The sequence below is a fragment of the Siphateles boraxobius genome, unplaced genomic scaffold, assembly GCF_051911475.1.
Source record: "Siphateles boraxobius isolate OS27281-9 unplaced genomic scaffold, OSU_SipBor_1 31, whole genome shotgun sequence".
In the NCBI taxonomy this organism is placed as follows: Eukaryota; Metazoa; Chordata; class Actinopteri; order Cypriniformes; family Leuciscidae; genus Siphateles; species Siphateles boraxobius.
This window is the reverse complement of record NW_027508931.1, coordinates 5,077,795-5,099,928: the sequence shown is the minus strand read 5'-3', so window position 1 is coordinate 5,099,928 and position 22,134 is coordinate 5,077,795. Positions and strand designations below refer to the sequence as shown.

The 22,134-nt window shown below is 36.4% G+C and overlaps 1 protein-coding gene across 1 annotated transcript in view; it reads right to left on the bottom strand.

Annotated features, from left to right (window-relative positions):
• Window positions 1–1,587: 1,587 nt before the first annotated feature.
• The window catches only part of btbd11b (BTB (POZ) domain containing 11b), a 76,260-nt gene continuing 55,713 nt past the window's right edge, over window positions 1,588–22,134 (bottom strand). The window contains exons 3-17 of the mRNA XM_077193511.1: window positions 16,221–16,425; window positions 15,192–15,344; window positions 14,746–14,911; window positions 13,022–13,111; window positions 10,180–10,281; window positions 9,227–9,320; window positions 8,990–9,125; window positions 8,656–8,876; window positions 7,644–7,822; window positions 5,945–6,050; window positions 4,615–4,717; window positions 4,323–4,404; window positions 4,100–4,168; window positions 2,905–3,018; window positions 1,588–2,814 (exon numbers count right to left, since the gene is read on the bottom strand). Coding sequence (XP_077049626.1) covers window positions 2,605–2,814; window positions 2,905–3,018; window positions 4,100–4,168; window positions 4,323–4,404; window positions 4,615–4,717; window positions 5,945–6,050; window positions 7,644–7,822; window positions 8,656–8,876; window positions 8,990–9,125; window positions 9,227–9,320; window positions 10,180–10,281; window positions 13,022–13,111; window positions 14,746–14,911; window positions 15,192–15,344; window positions 16,221–16,425 — 2,030 coding nt within the window. The 3' untranslated portion in view covers window positions 1,588–2,604. The remainder of the gene's footprint in view (window positions 2,815–2,904; window positions 3,019–4,099; window positions 4,169–4,322; window positions 4,405–4,614; window positions 4,718–5,944; window positions 6,051–7,643; window positions 7,823–8,655; window positions 8,877–8,989; window positions 9,126–9,226; window positions 9,321–10,179; window positions 10,282–13,021; window positions 13,112–14,745; window positions 14,912–15,191; window positions 15,345–16,220; window positions 16,426–22,134) is intronic.

Here is a 22,134-nt window from a genome sequence, read left to right as displayed (position 1 = left end):
GGAGGAAAAGAAATACTAAATGCAAGTAATGAAACCAACCACATATGTGAAATACAAAATAAATAGCCTTATTAAATTTAAAAAAGTAGCCTATAGGAGAAAATTCCTTATCTCTTTGCCATTTTGTTATAATATATTAAGTTGCAATTTCTTTATTAATTTAATATATTATAATAACAAAATAAATAGCCAATTATTATGGAAGGCTTGTTTCCGCCACGGAAATGTAAAAGATAATTGCGACTTTTATCTCAAAATTCTGAGAGTTTATTATTAACGTACCTTTTTTAACTTTGTGAGCCAGAGAAATAAGCACGCAGCCATTTTTAGAAATTTTTGAATTTCCGTTTTTGTAGTAAATGTTAGCTCTTTGTATTTCTATGGCATCGTTGTCAATGAGTAATTAGCTGGTAAAATGGGTTTATTTATTGTAGAGTTAACATGAGCATTGTAATGTTGGAACCAGAGTTCATAACAACTGTCAGTAGAACGGGAAGATTTTAAAATGAGCTGTTCATTCATAAATCCATAGATATCATATAGAGACTAGATGCCCTATTGGCCGCTGTGGCGCAAGAAATGCGGCCGCCATCTTAAACCGGTCATACTCCTATTTGCGTTGAATAGCAGCAGTAGATCCCAGAGCACTGTGCAGCATATTCCTGCTCAAATCGGCGGACCAGGGGCGTAGCACAAGATCCCGGACCCTATGTATAGGCAGTCCTGATGGGCCCCTATGTTCCAAATAAAATATATTCCAGACTTTTCAAGGGCCCTCTCTCCCCTTGGGGCCCTGGTAATCAGTACTGGTTTTAGTACCACCTGCGGCGGACCATCAATCGGGGATTACTTTTCACATGTAAGATTTAACATTTAACATTACCGTACTATTGTTTGTATTTCATGAGTAAAATATTCAATGTGTCCTGTATCGTAGCTACGTGTATGACATTTGCAGCAAAAAACCCAGCGTGAAAATCAGTTCGGTATTCAGTGAGATATGATAAATTAAATGCGCTGGCAGCTCATTGCACCTGCCAAACAGATTACACTGAGCGGAGCGGATGACCGGTTTAAGATGGCGGCCCCACGGCTCGTCCGCGCCAATAGGCAGTAGCGGTCGATAGGGCGTCTATCTATATGATGTCTATGCATAAATCCATCAGATTCATGCTTCAAGTAGAAACCGGAAGACAGAACACAACGAGACGAGAGCAGCGCTGAAAAGGGGCGAGGCAAAATAAGAAAATTCCTTACCCTTTTGACATTTTATATCTTCTTTTTTATATAAATTAACATATATTTATTAATTAAAAAATAAAATAAATAGGTGTTTTACATTTTAAAAGGTATTTATTATTGGTTGAAGAGAGCATCAAACCACTGAAATTCAATATTAATTTAGAAACCTATTTTGTGCAATAGACAGTTCTGGTTTTGGGTTACCACTTGATGTCTAATATACAGTAAAATCAGGGTTCTGCAACACACAAAAAAAGAAAAAAAAGAAAGATAAACCTCCAGCCTATATAAAAAAAAATCCCGAATAAATATTCTGTTTCTATAAAATAAGACAAGAAGCATGAGTATTTTGTAATAATCTTTATAAAGAACACTGATTTAGTCACAGAGTGACTAATGTTATAAGAGAGACAGCACATCAGAACGTATTGCAGGCACATTCTGAATCAGTCGTTTCTGTCAGGGGATTCACAGCTACAATTCTGCAACTCCATGCTGATAATTCATTTTCCCAGACAAAACAGACCCCCGCACACACACACACGTGACACGTAAGAGTGTAAAGTCAATGTAAGACATGACGATACCAACAACCCAAGCATGAAAATACTTACATGCTCATCTACATTTGCAACAGTTAACAAGACTTCAAGAACACTTCTATTGTACATTATTGTGAGTTCTCGATGGAAGTCTTACGATGATGACGTTTTATATACATCTACTTACAGCTGGAGATCAACAACTCCATGTGACAGATTTCGATCGAATATTTACATTGGCAGCCACATTCTCCGCCCACATTTTACACACATGGTTGCTGATAATAAGAGCAATATCTGTACAACTGAGAGGCATAATTTCAATGCTCGAAAATACAAATCTAGGAAGCATATTTAGTAACATCTATAATCAGTGCTGACAATGATTGAGTTGTTTTCTATCCCAGAGGACTAACTCTTTGCACCCCTAAGCCATGATGTCGTATACCAGAAAGTGGAACCTGCTTGCTGTAGCGATAATAACAATGCCACTTTTTTGGGTCATCACACTTGCTGCTGTATTTCATCATACCGCTTCAATATTCCAAGGTTAGTAGAGGTACTGCATCTAACAAAAGCCATTATCTGTCACAAGTGTTATTCCATCTTGAGACGACTTGCAAAATGGCATTGTTTCCTTTATGGCTGTAACCTAAAACACAGATCAAGTCTGTTAAGAAGAGATCACCACAGTCTTAGATGGAGAACTACAAGTGCATTGCTACTGCCCATGAATGAACACATTTAGATCGCACTGCTAGAGTCCTGGAGGAAGTGCACGTGTTAGGATCACAGCATGCTTTGATGAGGTCTGGAGGTTTTAGACGATGGATCCCTTTGAGGATGACAGATGAATGGAGCGAATGCGCGTGGCTAGCGTCTTCTCCAGGTCGTGCAACACGTCAGGGCAGCAGTTATCCACCGGAGTGTTATAGAGCAACTGTTTAAATGGCTCAAGCTCTATGAGACCTGCCATGTTCTTCAGAAAATAGCCCTCGATGTAGGCCGACAGCTCAGGTGCCTCCAAGAACTAACAGAGAAGCAGAGGAAAGAAAATACTGAGAACGTAAAGAATATTCCATATACATGCCAGATGGAAAAATAAACAGACTGCCATTACTTTAGCATGGTTGTAGATCTCCACACAAGTTTCGGTGTTGATGTTCTTGGCGCAGATGATCTCACAGTGTCTCTGTAATGCCTCCAGCTGGAAGAACTTAGATGCAGAGAGGAGCTGGAAGAGAGGGGGAAAGGAGAGAAGTTGAGAATCTCAAAATATAAACCTCAATATAAGGCTAATTTTATATTAGCCTAATATAACCATAACTTTCAATAAATAAGTATAAAATTAGTGTTTTTTTGTGTTTTATTGACAGCGAGAATGCATTAAATGTGAGAGTCAAGACATTTATAAAGCTACAAACCATTTTTATTTAAAATAAATGAATTAAGAAAGAATCCAGGAAAAAAAGATGCATGGTTTCCACTAAAAAATATTAAGCAGCACAACTGTTTCAACATTGATAATAATGATTCTCGAGTAATTGCAGTAATAGCTGCTGAAATTTTTACTTTGCCATCACAGGAATAAAATTACATTTTAAAATATATTAAACACTGTACATATATTATACACAGTAAAATCAGAAACATTTTTTGTTATGCTGGTTGAAAGACTCTTCACGTCCTGTTAGCAATCACTAAGTTAAGTGGTCTAAATGTATTTATATGTATATATCGTCTGTGGAAGGTGTAGGACCATAAAATGTCCGACCAATCATTGCATTCGGTCTGAATGTCATACCTGCCTGCCAACATATGTATTTTCATACCTCCGGCACCCTGCTCGCGCAGACATCACACGTTATTAGCGTGTTTCATGCTATGCAGAGTTAGATGTCAGTTACCCAGCAACCAAAACAACAACTTTATGCTGCGTTCACGCCATAACTACTGTAATTTGGAAAAGATGGAAACCCGTGACGTTATACTCAGAGCGGTTTGTGACTCAAAATTTATTTTAATGGCAAAATTATCAATGCCAAAATAAATCTGCAGCAGTCAGGTGGTACAGGTCAGTTCTCTGTGAGTTGTTTATGTTCATTATTATTGTAATGTTATGCACTTTGAGACATGAGGTAGTTTAGCGCCGTCTTCCTTGTGACACTTTTGTTTGCTCCCTGTTGTACGTGTTAATGTGTTTTGCTTTCAAAGCTAGCTCGCTATTGCTAGCCTCTCTGAAAATTGCCTACCCTACCTTTAAATATAAACATTCGAAATAATATAAGGACTGAAATAGAATTAATAATACTTACATCCATAACCTCAGTGTTTCTGATGTGAAGTGAATCCGTTCCACCAAAGTACAGATACTGCATCACCAGCTATAAGGGAAAGCATCAGTGTAAGGGAATGCATCAGTCAGAAGCAACAGACCACAATATAAAAATGAGCTTTCACTCTCAATAAAAGTTACAAAAAAAATAACAAGACATGCTTGCATCTTTTCAGAGCATTAGTGCAGCAGCCAGACTTTACCTGAAATACATTGTATTTGACATGGCTGATTTCGATACAGGTGTTCTCAGCAGCTGGTCTGTTTGCTAGAAGTAATTTAAACCTTGGGTATAGGAAGGAGAAGTTAAAACAATGATAAACATAACATACTCTATACAGAGTAACTATGAAGGAAAATAAGCTGTTATTATGCCTCATATCTGTGTTATTAATAAGGTACTGTAATTGAAACAACAAAACACAAGTTAAACGTCACTGTCACTGCATGCAATTATACAGATTCCTTTTAGTTGGATGCAGTACATCGCCTGACCTGTTGGAGGCGGTGAAGAGCAAAACTTTGTGAGCGTAGAATGGCTTGCCCTCCACCAGGAAGGTCACATCTGACATCTCCTTGTTGTTTAGAAAATGAGGATCTGACACACATATCACAGATGCATTTTTATTAGTCGCAATTGTCATCTGTGGAAATCAACAGTATGCCACAGTTGCTGTCAACAGAGCTCAAAGTGAGTATCCAAAAATTAAAATTCTGTCATAATTTACTTCTCAATTCTCACAATGTTCCAAACCCATATTACTTTCTTTCTGCTGTGGAAAATAAAACGAGAATGCTTTTTAAGAAAGTTCTGGTTGTTTTTTTCATCCAATTACAAAGAATAGGGAAAGGGGAATGGAGCTTTTAAAGATGCAAAAGCACCACAAAAGTAGAAAAAGTGAATTGTGCATTATAAATGCAAGTCTGCTGAGGCCAGGCGACTGCTTTGTGTGAGAAACTGAAATTTAAGTCTCTATTTACTGAAAATCTTTACATCAGCCCTATATCTCCTTGCAATGTATGTGAGAATAAAGTTTGTTCTGTGAATGCATTGTTCTCTTGGGTCAGATCTTTTGAATTAATCCTTTGATACAGTTCACAAAAGTGGTCTCAATGATTTGTCAGTGAATCGGACTGTTGAGGCTCATCTCACTGAGTGAACAATTTCAATTTTGTTCCGTTTGTCGTTCCTTTTTTTAATTGCAGTACATGTGCTTTTACCATTTTATATATATATATATATATATATATATATATATATATATATATATATATATATATTTCTAATTAGCTTTTAATTTAAGTTTTCATTTCAGTTTTTAATTCAACTAAAACCTTTTATATCAGCTTGCCAAGGCAACTATTTTTTAACATTTTTAAGTTTTTCATCTAATATTTATATTTTGTTTTAGTTTTATTCATATTAACGAAAATTACTTTTATTAGTTTATTTTTTTTAACCATCAGCAACACTGAACAAAATTATAATGAAGATGGAAATTAATTAAAATAAAAACTGTATTTAATTGCGGTACATCCTTTAGAATGTCTCCTTTTGTTCTCCACAAAAGAAATAAAGTCACACGGTCTGGAACGACATGATGACAGAATTCTCATTTTTGAGTGAACAACCCCTTCAACTTGCATTTAAAAACATTTTTTAATGGCAGAACCACCCACATATAACATTTTCACTTGACATTTTATTAACAAAGAGAGTGCTCAGTTCAATTCAAAAAGATACATTCGTTCTGGTCATAAAAAGCTTGCAGTTGATTGTATTTTACAGAGAGCACGGCACAACCTGATATCTGTTGCTACATACCCAGTCTTGACGTCTGTTTCCTCTTGATCTCGGTGAGTTTGGGGATTGGATACGGCCCGTAGCACTGAGTAAATAAAACAGCCAGCTGCTGACTAATAACTTCATTCTGCAAACCATGGGAAAGAGTAAAGGGTAAGACCCCTCTTATCAAGTCCCATCAGAAAACAACACATTTTGACTTGCTTGAGGGTGTTAGCAGTGCAAATATAAGGGTTATTATGTATATGTGTGAGCTTGCATAGCAAAATCACAGCATCTGTTATTGAGAAAGTATAAATGCATGGTGTTTTTTGGGATCAGTACTTTGTTATAGAGGTGAGAGGAGTGCGTTGCGTGCAGGAAGATGCTTAAATCCCTGTCAGATCGCTCCCTCTGCAGTTTGAGCGATCAGCTTCTCTGAGAGATTGTTAAAGGTTCCTCATCAACTTGACATTTATCTCACCCGGCCTGCTTCTGTCTCTACAAATCACCTGCTGTCAGCACAGCACCACTATTTCCTCTCTCTCTCCACCGTTTCCTCTCTTGGTCTCTCACTCTTTGTACTAACAAGCAGACACACATTATTTGAGAAGGTTGAGCAGGGAGTGGAATCTGTCAGTCATCCCTGCAGGGTTCAGAGGAAGGTTCCTTGACTCAACCATAGATCAACCTTGACAAACACACTCTCACCTACTGTTGCCCCAATGGAAGGAAGTCCACATTTATCTTTACTTCCTGTACTGTCTAATATGCTGTAGAGGGAGTAGATATAGATGTGTGAAGTAGATATAATGGTCAGTGTCTAAGGATACTTTTTAGCACCCTAGGTTTCAAAGCAAAGCTCACTATTACATAACACTGTGGGAGGACGTCAACAGAACGCCCAATTCAAATTATGTGAGCTTCTGCCTTCACTTCCTGTTCTGAACAACCAATCTGTTCCCTAGGGTGCTGGACTCTAAAGATTCTGAGAGAAGTAATCATATATCTCAGGCAAGCTACTAGCAACACCAAGATCAGAGGTTTGATTCTCAAGTATCCAAAGGATTTCACACTAATAAAGTGTAAGCGCAACCCGCTCTGAATGAATGTGTCTGCCAAATAAGGCATTATTGTTAACAAAATGTGTTATTTTGGAATTATTAATATACTATCATAGTATGTATTAATAATTTTAAATGGATTTTATTTTTAATTTTACTTGAAGGTTTAGTAATTTTGTTATGTGATTTTGTCATTTTTATTCGTTTTTTAATATATTTTTATTTTAAATTAGTTGTAGTAATTTTAGTCCTTCAACTTTTTTTATTTCAGTTAGTTGACAAGGCAACATATTTAATTTTTATTTTTCAAGTTATTGTTTAGTTTATTTTATCTAATATTTATATATATTTTTTAAATTGTAGCTTTTTTTCAATTAATGATTTTCAGTAGTTTCAGTTAACCATAACAACACAGAACAAAATTATGAAGATGAAAACTGGAAGTTAAAATGAATTTAATCAGTTAAAATTAAAATAAAACTATAAATGTTCAATGCAATACGTGTATACTGTACCACTATGTGTATACTGTAAACTGAAATTAAAAACCAAAATACAAAGAAAATAAATAAATAAACCTAGTAACATTTTAAAACTATAATAACCATGTTGCAAGATGAAGAAATATGAGGTCAAATGTAGAAATTGTTGCAAGTTTTGCCTGTGTGTTAGTTCACCTTGCTGGCACGCAGGATCTGGAACATGAGTGGGAGGCCATGTGTTATGAGTTCCTCTGTGTACTCCTCCTCTTCAATAGAGCTGAACTCTTTCAGCAGACCCTGGATCAGTGGCCGTCGGTGCTGCAGGAAACAAGTCCGCAGGGACTCCAGCCAGGTGTGCAGCGTCCAAGGCACGCCTGATACACACAAAATACATGACAATCACCTTTCTACTTTTTAACATGTATGAATGTTATGCGATCAGTAATGTGGAGTTGAACTTTGAGCTTTTTACAAAAGTATTACCATTCAAAATTATGGTTGGAAATATTTTTGAAAGAATACAAAATACGGGAATAATATGAAATAAATAAATAACTGTGTTCTATTTTAATATATATTAAAATGTAAATTATTCATATGAAGGCAAAGCTACATTTCCAACAATAGTATTCAGTGTCACATGATGCTTCAAGAAATCATTATAATATGCTGAGTTGGTGCTGAAGAAGCATATCTTATTATTATCATTGTTGAAAACAGTTGTGCAGCTTAATATTTTTTAGGAAACCACAATATTTTTGGGGGGGATTCTTTGATGATCAAAGAATAGTATGTATTTGAAATATAAATCATTTGTAAGATATCAAATGTCTGTATTGTCACTTTTGAACAATTTAATGCACCCTTGCTTTAAAAAAAAACATGTTTTGAATGGGAGTGAATGTACATTTTTACATTTAAAGAAGAAAATATCTGTAGTGCTTGCCTATGCAAATTCTTTTGGCACAAGCCAAAAGAGCCCAGATTTTCTGGTGTCCAGATATAACTCCTTCAATGCAGGTCCATGCAAATTGTGGCAGTTTTATTGCCAATTTTTTATAAAAGCAATAGCTAACCTTAACAAGCTATTCATAACCTTAAGCTACATGCACTGTAAGCATTAGCACTGTGTAAATTCTAACTTAAGTTCTGCAAATACATTGTAATACCATTATTTTATTACTGTAGATACTATAAAAGCACTGACCTAGACTTCTGATGTCCAATGTGATGTCGACATAACCATGTTCAGAGCTGTGATACATCGCCTCTCTTAGAGCTTTGAGTTTGGCTTTCCCTGTGCGGGATGCTTCCATCTTGAGGGAATTCCTCTCTTCCATCTCTGATCCCTCAGCCAAGATCTCCTGCAGAGACAGAACATCCGCCTTCCCCTTTTCCGACTGCGACAGAAGCTTGCAGAACACGTTCCTGCAGCACGAGGATGATACGATTTTGCAGGTTTTTATTAATAAATTACGAGACTGTGTGTGTATGTGTGTGTGTGTGTGTGTGTATTTGACTGGTGCGTGTGTGCATGGTACCTGTGTCCATGCGCAGCAGCCAGGCTGTAGGAGTTCATGTCCCCTTGTGGTGCGGTGGAGATGCCGTTGCGGTACATGGTCCCAACCATGGGGTCTGCTCCTCTCTCCAAAAGCAGACTGACCAGCTCAAAGTTTCCTACAGCAAACAAACTGCTGAGTCTTCTCTTGTGGCCTAATTCAGTAATTGGAGAAGGAAGTGGCGCTGTTGTCCGCAGTCTGCAGTGTGAGCTTTCTTACCTGCAGCGGAAGCTAACTGCAAAGGCGTCTCAGTGTAGTTCTCCATCCCGTCCTGCAGAGAGCCCTCCACATTAGCGCCAGCGTCCAGCAGGAGCTGAGATAAAAGGAAAGAGAGAGGTTTTAACTAGTTTTTAAACTTTCCGCTGAGATTAAAGGGTTAGTTCACTCAAAAAAGGAAATTCTGTCATCAATTACTCATTTCGTTCCAAACCAATCAGACTTCCGTTCATCGTCAGAACACAAATGAAGATATTTTAATGACAGAATTTCTATCCCTCTATTGAAAGTCTATTCACCCAAATTTATGACGGTACAAAGTGTTCAGAAAGAGATCATTAAAGAAATCCATATGAATTGAACATTAATCCATATTAATCCTAGTCCTCTGTAGAGACACGATCACTTTATAAAATAAACTGGTTTAATTTAGGTTTTCATACACATATAAATATTGATCTGTTAACTTACACAGAGCACTTTAAACATGTGTATAAAAGCCTAAATTAAATCTGTTCATCATATAAAGTGATCATTTCTCTTCTGAAGACTTGAATTGCTCAATTCATATGGATTTCTTTTACAATCTCTTTATGAATGTTTTGAATCATCAGTCTTATAGGTAAATAGATTTTGTGTTTTGAAGATGAATGGAAGTCTTATGGGTTTTGAACGGCATAAGAGTGAGTAATCATTTTTCATTTTTGGGTGAAATATCCCTTTAATAAGAGGCATTAGCTCAGCCAAGAGACAATGACAATGAAATAAGCAAACACATAATGAATCATAATGGTTGAATGGCTTAATGATAAAATCAGAGAGCACCAAGCACTTCAATTCATGCAGACAAGGTTTTCAGGAGAAAACTGATGCATACGCTACAGGAATTTTATTCTGACTCAGTTGTTTGGCTCAAAAATCTGCCGAAAGGTCGGGTGGGAGAGAGAGGTCACTACCTGCACCACGGGGATGTGCTGGTGAAGTATGGCGAAGGTGAGAGGCGTAGCCTGCCGGGTCTCTGGGAAGACTGAGGGGTACTTTTGCACTGTGTTTGGCACCTACGGGGGGTACAGGGGACAGAGCAGGGCACAATTGAGAGAGATGGATACCTTTAAAAACCTGTCCTGGGAAAAGCGCAGAGATGCTGCGCTCAGCTGAAAATATGGAGATAGGAGAGGAGCTTTGACCTTTTTGCCACTTTATAGGAGCTGCCTGCACAGCATATACACACATATATATATATATATATATATATATATATATATATATATATATATATATCATTCAAAAGTTTGGGGTCTGCAAGATTTTTTTTTTTAAAGAAATGAATACTTTTATTCAGCATGGATACATTATATTGATCAAAAGTGACAGTACAGACGGTTACAGTTATAATGTTACAAAATATTTCTATACTTTATAACTTTCTATTCATCAAAGAATCCTGGAAAAAATTATCACGGTTTCCATTGAAATATTAAGCAGCAACTGTTTTGAAACTGACAATAATAAGAAATGCTTCTTGAGCACCAAGCCAGCATATTAGAATGATTTCTGAAGGATCATATGACACAAGACATTGTTAATAATAATAATATTATTGTCAGTATTAATATTATTATCAATAATGACTGTTGAAAATTCTGCCTTCCTATCACAGGAATAAATTAAACTATCAAAAAAAGATAAAAAAAAATTTTAAATTATAAAGGCCCATTCTTACCAAGGATGATAAATGTGTAGTTTTTTTTTTTAAATCTAAATTTTAAAGAACAGCAGAGTCCCAACCATAACTATAATGATAATGATGACACAAGAAGAATGATATCACGGCAATTACTTTCAGAACGTTTTTCCAGCTGATGAACGGGCAAAACTGTAGTGTGTGCTTATAATAAACAGAATGTTATCATTCGTTGGTGTGGACGCTAATATATTTATTGTTATTATAGTTATCATTATTGGTGAGCATTTGAAAGTCAGTGTCTATATAGTGAGCTCCAAATGTCAGAAACCACTTTGAAAAACTGGGATTGTGTTAATTAAAACTAGGATTAGCATAGCATTTGCATTAGCATTTTGAAAAAAAAAATGAAAAAAAGAAGAAGTTCAAGGTAGAAGAAATATTTACGATACTACACTATTTTAGATCATTAATCAATTAAAGTTAGGGGTAGGCAATGTTTTTCATAAATACTGTTACAAGCCACGTTTCCATTACAGATTTGCGCAAAACTTTTGCGATACTTTCTAAATGTCGATAAAAAACTATTGCGAAATGACGGTGTTTCCATTAACCGATGTTTTGCGACTAAAACGTAATTTTTTCCTCTCGCAATAAGTCAATCCAAAATCATGGCAACGGATGTTGGTAGGTTTATGTATATCCCAGTAACAAGCCATTATTTTTAATAGAAGGACTCGTAGGCGTGTTATCCAAGCATTAATGGCAAGGAAAGCCCCTTATACTGGGAGCGGCACTTATGAGGTGTTTCTGCCTCATTTCTGCTTCAAGGTCTCGATAAGTTGTGGCATTTGTTTGTTGTTTAAAATCCAGTATTTCCATAATACTTTTGTCTTTTATGAGTTTAATGAAGAACTCTGTCTCGTCTTCTGTCCAAACATACAGCGCAATCTACGTCAGGTGACCTGTAAATGTGCAAAAACTGTTTCCATTGCAGTTTTGATAAATATTCATTTTTCGAATTGCCTGAAAAAACACCTCATACGAGCGTAAAAACTTTTTTTGTGATATATGGGAGTTTTTGCCAATGTTTCCATTGGGTGTATTTTCAATCCGCAATTTCAATTTGCGCAATTTGAAGGGTAATGGAAACGCGGCTACTGTAACGCTTTTATACTGTTTGAATCTCTCTTCACATCCGGATAGCAACCAATAATAAAAGTGGTCTTCCATGGAAGTCTAAGGACCAAAAAATGTCCAATCATCGCATTCGGTTCAAATCAACGGCGAAATGAATCTGCAGCAGTCAAGAGGTACAAGTCAGAGCTCTGTAAGTTGTAAACGTTCATTATTATTGTAATGTTATGTGCTTTGAGACATGAGTTAATTTAACGTCATCTTTCGTGACGCTTTGCAGACTTTGCTCTGTCTGTGTGTGTTCATATGTTTTGAAGGAGGCGTGGCTTCAGAGATGCTCAGGGAGGGTGGGATCCTATGCTTTCAAAGCTAGTTTGCTATTGCTAGTCTCTCTGAAATTGCCAACCCTAGCATTAAGCAAAACTGTGATATTGATTCATGATCATGACCACCTTTGTACAGATGGTCAGATAATCTTGCTTTAAAGGTTAACTTCATAACATCAATATGTTGCCTTATTTTCCATACAAACAAGTCGGTCTTGTGAGATGTTTCTAAAGGTGTAAGGCTTTGCGAGTGGGAAAAGAGCACCCGATTCATAGCAAACGTCAATAAACTCTTCACATTTTTATGACACAGTTGCAAACAATATTATGTCTCTGCTACAGGTGACTAAAAAACATCCCTGAGACGTTGCTGGAAATAGAAACAAATACTGAGAGTGTGTATTACTGAGAAATCTGTCTGTACTAGATTCTAGGACCGTGTTTGGCAAAACAACACCTAGTGACAGTGACTTTCAACAAAAAGCAGAACTCTACCCTGATGAATCCCTGATGGGCATGCAAAGCAGTCTGAGTTTTCTCCTGTTGTGCCACAACACAGAAAACACAAACACTACAAATGAAACTACATGACGAGCAGGATGAGTGTACATAATGTGTATATAAGAACACAGCAGAGATGTAGTCACAAACCTCACTGTTGATGTCAGCTCCTGCATCTAGCAGCATCTGAACCATGGCTTCGTCACCGCGGACACACGCATACATCAGAGGGGTCATGCCCTGGAAAACACACAGAAGACCACACTGAGCATACGCCAGACATATCTTCTGATGGTGGAGTAATGACAGAATGCAACTTGACCATATTGTTATGCAGGATTTCATTCAGATACATTACTCTATTTTATATGGACGAAATTCCAACACTGAAAGAGTCTTCTTGTGCTGATAACAAATCTACTGGCAAAGCTTAATGCTACTCAAATCAAGAGTTGGGAAATCAGATAACAAGTGAACTAGCTAAGAAACAAATGTAATGGCAAACATTTCCACTCCCTGAGGTCGAAAATGGAGCAAAGCAATCAGTAATGGAAAGAGCACTGGGATGTTTCCTAAAAGCTGGCTCTGATTAATACAGTCAACCGTTAAAACACTTTTTCTTTCTGGGCTTCCATATAGGGAAAATATAGTAATGTGTGCAACCTTCTGGCTTACACATTTATCTACATTTAGTTGCTTTTATGCATTTACATTTTTGCACCTGGAGTTGCACCTGCATTTTTACTGGTGATTTTACCTCATGAACAAACCGCTTCAGGAGTCTGCAACCTTTAAGGTTTTAAGACCAGGCAAAGACCATTACAACACAATCACTTACCACAGAGTTTTTCAAACCCCCAGCAGACAGTTTGCAAAATGTTTTTTTTTTTTTTGTCAAGGGCTGTCAAGGTCAACATGTAAGTCTAGGATATTAAAGAAATATGTTAAACTATTTTTTTTGCACTCACATTCAACATTTATTTATTTATTTAACTATTTAATTTCTGCTGGATAATTACATTAATTAAATTGAGATGAACTGTGATTATTTTATTCTAATGACAGATAATGTTTTTTAAAGAAAACAAATATGCAAATAGTTTTGTAAAAAAAACAAAAGTTAGTTAATTTTAGATCAATTCAATAAAAAGTTGATATAAAATTAAAAAATCTTTTTCAGACAATAATTTAACAATTAGCCAAAAAGCCAATTATTTAATTGAGGAAATATGTATCGATTTTCATCATCTTTTATTAGATATATTAGCATATATTTGATCAAAAGTACAGTAAATATTATTAAATACTATTACAATTTAAAGTAACTATTTTTAATTTGATCTATATTTAAAAATTGTACTTTATTCCTATGATGGCAAAGCTGAATTTTCAGCATCATTACTTCAGATTTAAGCATCACATGATCCTTCAGAAATGATTCTAATAAGCTGAATTGGTGCTCAAGGAACATTTCTTATTATTATTAATGTTAAAAACAGTTGTGCTGCTTAGTATCTTTGTGGAAACTGTGATCAATTTATTTCAGGATTCTTTGTTGGGAAGAACGTTTATGAAATATAAAAGCTTTGTAACAATGCAAACGTCCTTTGATCAATTTATCACGTCCTTGCTGAATAAAAGTATTCATTTAAAAAAAAAAAAAAAACTTATCTCAAGTTTTTGAAGGGTAGTGTATATTATAGGAAGGTGTTCCCACATGGACGAATTCTAATATTGTGGTTATTCAGAAAGAGTCAACAACACCTACCCTACCATACGGTTTAAAACAAACTTAATGCCAGTTTGTACTTGAATTTATGAGCGTGTCTGTTATCACTAGTGTTGCATTGAAAACATGTGATACTCATTCTAACCTGTTCACTCATACTGTTGATCCCACCGGGCCCAAGTAAATTGATGGCCTGGTTGACAAGGTCAGTGCGGCCACAGTTGAGCATGCGGAAGCCCAAGTCCTGCAGGAACTTCGCCTCGGTGGAGGCAGCGTCCAGCTTACGTGACACGCAGAAACAGTCATCCGTCCTGCGGCACACACACAAAAAACATCTTTCTGATGTCTTAACCCTCTGCAAAAAAGCTTGAGTCACACATTCCAAGTTAAATATTCATCTATGTGTGAATCTTTCATTGCAACACTCAGCTTATTAGCAATAAAGCAGCAGTTATGGTGCAATGAAGGGCTTGTGTGAGGTTGCCTAAGCTTGTTTTCCCTGTACAGACTGTTTATGAGCCATTTCCATTTCACTCATGATGGGTAGCAATATCTGGTAGCTGGATGTTAATTTAATGGCATCACGCTTACTTCAGCTGGCGGGGTTCACAATCCACCCCGGGCAGCAGGAGTCTGGCCGCTTGCCGAACATCATCGCTATCCACTGAAAAGCTGCGGCGGTGCTCTGTGTGTGCCAAAGCCACTCTGATCCACTCCATCAGAGGAGGCAGTACTACAAACGGCCTGCAGGGGGAGACAAAATGAGATCACTGTTCTCTAACAAATACATCATTGTTATTTTAAGTATTATTTATAGATTAACATTTTGAATTCATTTTATGTTTACTTTTTACACTTCTCATTTTAATTTTAGTTACATTTTTAGAGAATTTGTTTGTGCTTTTATGTACTTTAAAAAAAAAAAATTACAATTAATTTAATTTCAAATTGTATTTCAGTTAGTCATTTTAGTAACCTACTTACCAAGGCAACATTTATAATGTCAATTAGTTTAAGTTTTTCACTTAATATTTATATTTTATTTGATTTCAGCTATATTTCAATTAACAAAACGTGTTTCTTACCAGTTAGTTTTTAATTAATTATAACAACACTTGTCTTTAAATGCCTAAATCTCAGAAAGAAAAAAGCTAGATTTAATATCACAGCATAGCAAAAGACCTTTTAATGACCTTGGAAGATGAAAATTATTTGTTTTATTTTGTTATTAGCAGTTGAGCAACACATTGAATTCTGATCATTTCTATACCAAAAAAGTAAAAAATTTAGCAAATTAATTAACCAATAAATCTTCACTTATTTAATATCTTTTAAAATGACGCTATAATTTTCCAGCAGATAGAGGAAGTGTTTAATCTACTCTGCATTTATTCATAACGTGGCATTGTTTCATTACATTACCTTTGCCTTGCAGTCTGTTGAACTGTATTTCACATTTATACTCCTCTGCATTTCATCATTTTACAGTGTCAAGTTGAATAAACGACTACTTGGCTTAAGGTAAGTACCATGAGCGAATGCATCAATCAGAATCCACCCTAACAAAAATACCCAGACACTTTGCAACGCCTACAGTAGGTACAATGGAAGTCCCCTCACCTCTCGGTCTGTAAGGTGACTTTGGAGGGCTCTACGTTGGGGTTCTCCCACTCCATCTGAGGGCAGTGCATGAAGTAGCAGAGCGTATATAAAGCCTCGGGCTCCCAGTGGATCAGGCTGCTCTTCTGAGGGAGCGGAGTGCCGTTGCTGTGGTTCTTTATGCTCAGAGGCTGGAGGTGATGCATGGCTCTGGACACTAAATCACCTGCCGGGGTACAAGAGACCTTTGGTTTGCTGAGAATGATGTAAATGGTGAAGGACAGTACTGTCATCGCATTGACGTTAAAGTATAAAAATATTAGCAACTCCGTCAATCACTGTCTGCTAGTCAGCTGTTTGTAGGTCCTTGGCAGCATGTTTGTCAGTAATGAAATTCTTGGCCAGTCCATCAAAATGAATATTACCCAAACCAGTTTTGTAAAATTGCCACAGTATACCTGTCAGAACCCTATATATCAGTCTAATACTAATACTAATATACATATACATATATATATATATATATAGATATATATATATACAATTTCAAAATTTAACTTCACAAATTCTATCAAATTCTATTTGAATATAGCCTATATTCTTTAATGACATCGCATTCTGAACACATAGATATTGAGTTGGATCTAACCCCTGAAAAGAAGCCCCATACCATTTGTCCCTCCTCCGTCAATCTTTAAAGTTGGCACAATGCAGTCAAGGCAAATGTTCTCCTGGCATCTGCCAAACCCAGACTCGCCCATCAGACTGCCAAACAGAGAAGTGTGATTCGTCACTCCAGAGAACACTTCTCTAGACTCAAGTGGAGGCGTGCTTTACCCCACTCCATCCGACGGTTGACATTGTACTTTGTGATGTGAGGCTTGCATGCATCTCCTCCGTCATGGAAACCCATTCCATGAAGCTCCCGCTGCACAGTTTTTGTGCTGATATTAATGCCAGTGCAAGTTTTGAAATCTTTAGCTATGGAATCAGCAGACTGTTGACGACTTTTACACACCATGTGCCTCAGCACTTGGTTACCCCACTTTGTGACTTAACTTGGTTATCCTTGTGGCTGAGTTGCTGCTGTTCCTGATGCTTCCACTTTCCAATATTACCACTTACAGTTGACCATGGAATTTCGTGGACTGACTTAGTGCAAAGGTGGCAACCTATCACAGTACCATGCTTGAATTCACTAAGCTATTCAGAACGACCCATTTTTTCCACAAATGTTTGTAAATGCATACTGCATGGCACAATTGCCTGAAATTATTTGGCAAAAAGGGAGTAACTTACAGCTACAGGTTTTATTTTACTATGCAAAAGCAATGCATAGAAAAACAAAAAGCTCACAGGAAAAACATACATATACACCATAATCAGTTATTAATATATCGTTAGTTGTCTCTTGTTTTTGCAAGTGTTTATAATTTCTTTGTATGAGAGCCCAGACAAAAATTATGCCCACACAATTTCGCATGTTTGATTGCATTATCACAAATAAAACAATTGACTCCAAGCACAACTACGCAATATGCTTACTAAATCTTTAACAAATTTTGAATAATTTGAATAAAGGGGAAAGATGTACATTTTCCTAGGCTGGTCACTTTTGGCCACTACTGTATACATAGGCCTATACATATAATTACAAGTGCAGTATTTTTTAAAGAAGAGTCTTTTGCTCACCAAGCATTGTTTTATATTTTAATATACTGTATTTCACATGCAGTTTATTCCTTTGATGGCAAAGCTGAATTTCCAGTAGGCATTACACACGTCTTTAGTGTCTCATGATATTTCAGAAATCATTGAAATTTGCTAATTTGGTGCTGATCCTATTTGCTCAAATACCAAAGGAAAAACTCCACAATAGTGTTTTCACAACCAAAAAAAAGAGTAAAAAAAAAAATAGAGACAGATTGATAACAGCAGTCAGAAAAGAGAAAATGTCGACTTTACCGTCACTCCCATAGCCGCTGTATTAGAGAAACCCTCACAGCAGCATTAACCAGAATATATACTGTGTTTTATATATATATATATATATAAATTGCATGTATAGCTTAGTAAACCACACGCAAAGATATTCTACAACTGTGTGCATGTTTGCATGAGATTTTTTGTAAAGAGCACACTATCTGATGGATGAGAAAGAGGTCACAAACCTCTTTTCAAACAAGGTCACACAAAGCTCAGCATTCATTACACAGAACATTAAACACTCTCCCTCTCGCTCCAATGACTATTTCCTTTCATATGTGAAACTTTCAGATCATCTACGGTCTCATTTAGTCCATGAGACCTAATTCTTCTGAAAGCGTTCAACTGAACAGCGGTGTGTTCAGTACAGTCAACAACAGACTCTGAAAGGCACACTAAGAAACAGCCTCATCTTTTGCTAAATAACTATAGCACTCGGACTTGTTCTCTCAAGAACATTTCGCATCTCTGTTACTCCAAATGAATGAACAAGGCTGCCTGTGCGAGATAAGTATTCATTTAGAGAATACACTGTTGTAATTCTGATTTCCTTTGCGAAGGCAGCAGATTTAAAGGAATAGCTCACCTAAAAATGAACATTCTCTCATCATTCTGTCAACCTTATGTTGTTCCAAACCTGCATGACTTTCTTTCTTCTGTGGAACATAAAAGAAGGCATTCTGAAAAAGGTCTCAATGTTTTTTTGTTTTGTTTTTTCATTAAATGAAAGCAAGAATCCAAAGTTTTATTGGATTCCAATGACTTTCATTTATATATAGCCAAGAGAGTTTACTTCTTGGGTTTGGAACAACATGACCGTGAGTAAATAATGACAGAACAAAGCAAGAATGGTGCCATTATAAAGAGGGAATACTGATGAGTTTGAGATGAAGCTATGTAGTCGATATATCAGCGGAAGGCAAAGATATCCACTGTAATTATACACAGTAATTACAGGATTATGCAGAATACATTATCAGGAGCCACGAAAGTACACACACAAAACAATAAAGCGTATAAGAATACACCTGTCAGCACAGAAACACACAGCGTTAGCAGTCAGAGGTGGTGGCAGGAGGCTTTCGAGAGGAGGAGAGGGACTGGAAGCCACCTGGGGCACTTCTGTGACCGACACTCATCTCTTATTCATGATAGCGTGTGACATTTCCTCAAGTCAGAGGGGCAGCAAAGGAACTGACTGAGAGATATGCTCAAGATTAACCGGCTAAACAAACACAGCAACGGCAAAAGGTCTTCGACGATTAGTCGTGTCCGTAAACCTCACTACCAAGAGGGCTAATCATCTACAGGTACTGCAGGCTGTTCGTGTGAGTAAGCATGGCAATGTAAGAAACCAACACAGCAGCACATTTTCTGTTTGCTTGAGTGTCTTGGGTTAAATATGATACTCTCATGCGTAACAGCAGAGAAGGTGCCCTTCATCACCAGACTGAGAATGAGACGTTGGGAATGGAGGATGTAGAATGGTGATTTACTGTGAAAACTGAGCAGAATCGATTGGCTGTCCTCCCAGAGCCAAGACATAAATTACCAAGAAAGGCCATGAGAGAGAAAGGTGCTCTGCATGGCTTTATGTGAGAGAACATATTTTTTGGTCTTTTTGATCTGTCAAACTGGGATTTACTTTACTGTAGTTTGTTTTATTTAAAATGTCTGGAAAATTATGAGTATAACATACAAAAAGGAAATACCAAAATAATGAGAAATGAATATATAGATATATATAGTTGTAATCAAAAGTATTCAACCTCCATTGCACACAAGGTATTGGAAAAATGTACAGGCTTCTAGCTGTTTGCAATGAAAAAATCAAACAAAAGTAATTGAAATAGCTCAACACAACAAATGTTTCAAGTGGTTTCCCCAAATTCAACTGTAAATGCAACTTTTAATGACTTCTGCAGTCTCAAAATTATTCAACCCCCTGAATAGAATCCCTCACAATAGCACAAATTGCTGTCTCAAACACACCTGATGCAACTAATCAAGGGTTTCATTAGTAGTATAAGGTGTACTTGAGCTACAACACATGAAATATCTGAACTGGCTAGGTTTGGTTAGGTGTCACTTTTGACTGGATGCTTGAACTATGAAATATAAAGTGTAGCATCTGGACCAATCAGACACACAAATTATTAATTATATTTAATGAATAATCAAGCAAACTCACTCTCCCAACAAAGGTCTATGAAACTTCCCCCAAAACTAACGTCCCAAATGAAGCTAACACACTGGCAGAAGCCGGTATCCTGTTACCGGACACATTTGTTTATTTGTTTATTTAAAAGGATCCCCATTAGTTGACGCCGAGACGGCAGCTAGTCTTCCTGGGGTCCAAACAATACATCCAAAAGCCAATAATTACAATCACAATTACTCCCAAATATATCATATATAAATACACATAAAGAATAACATAGCACATAATGCAACCTCACTCAACCCATCCAGACAATATTATGATTTTGAAAACAAATACAATCTAAGTCTTTTTTTAAAACCAGTTATTCCCTTGATTTCACGAACCCCAACTGGAAGATTGTTCCAAAATACAATTGACCTATAAAACACAGTCCTCTTCATATAGTCAGATTTAGGTAGGGGTAAAGAAATCTGTCGACTATTCACCCCTCTTGTGTAATGTGAATGCATATCTGAACAATAAATTACATTATCATAAAGAAATGTAGGAATCCGAGTGTTAATAATTCTATGAAAATATACTAACATATTAACAGATAGTCTATGCTTGACCACCAGCCAAGCAAGACGTTCATGCATCTCTGCATCACCAGTTCTCGAAGAACAACCGAGAACCAGTCTTGCAGCCTTATTTTGAACCACTTGTAATTTTTTTAAATGACTGCTTGATGCAGCAGACCATACAACAGAACAGTAATACAAATGACACAAAACCAATGTACAAACAACACGACTAAACAACTGTAAGTTTAAAAACTGTGCACATTTACGCATTACTACAACAGCTCTACCCATTTTAGCAACAACTTTGTTGATGTGATCCAACCATGACAATGTGGAATTGAGCCAAAGTCCCAAAAGCTTCACCTTTTTTACTTGCTGTACATTTTGACCATTTACTTATAAATCAATTTTAGGATTATAAGATAATCTATACTTAGAACCGAATATTATACTCACAGTTTTTGAAATATTTAGAACAAGTTTATTTGTTTTGATCCAATTATACAATTTGCTAATCTTGCTAGACAGAACCAGATTAAGCTCTGAACATGTAGGGGCTGCATAATAAAGAGTAGAATCATCAGCAAACATAGTCAATGTAGCCTTACTGAGTATACACGGCATATCATTTGTAAAAATTGAAAATAACAAAGGTCCGAGGCAACTTCCTTGAGGAACACCACAATCCAGGGACTTGCTACTACATAATGCACCATTAAAATAAACTCTTTGCAACCTCTCCGATAAATAGCTCTTAAACCACTTGATTGCTAAGAAAGTAAAACCATAACTAACTGATAACATCACATTAAGACTGATAAGAATTTTAAAACCCCAAAAGGAATTTGCAGGGAATTGTGACTCACTTAATTCTTGCTGAGAAGGAGAAATAAACCTTTTTAATCCTATATATTTTATATATTACCACGTGAGAAATGTATAAACATGTATCTAATTTTCCCATCTCATGATTTTCCTTTTATTTGGTTTGGCCTATGTCTCTTTTAAACTCTTTTGGATTAATGAATTGCATTAGGGCTGGGATAAACTATTATTTTTTTAAATGATCAATCTAGCGATTATTTTTTCGATGCATCGATTAATCTAACGATTCATTTTTCGGTCCGATTCGATTTCGATTCGATTATCTCCCCATTAATTGACTAATAGCAATTTATACATGTTGATTGACAGATCTGAATGAAAAAAAAACATGAATTCC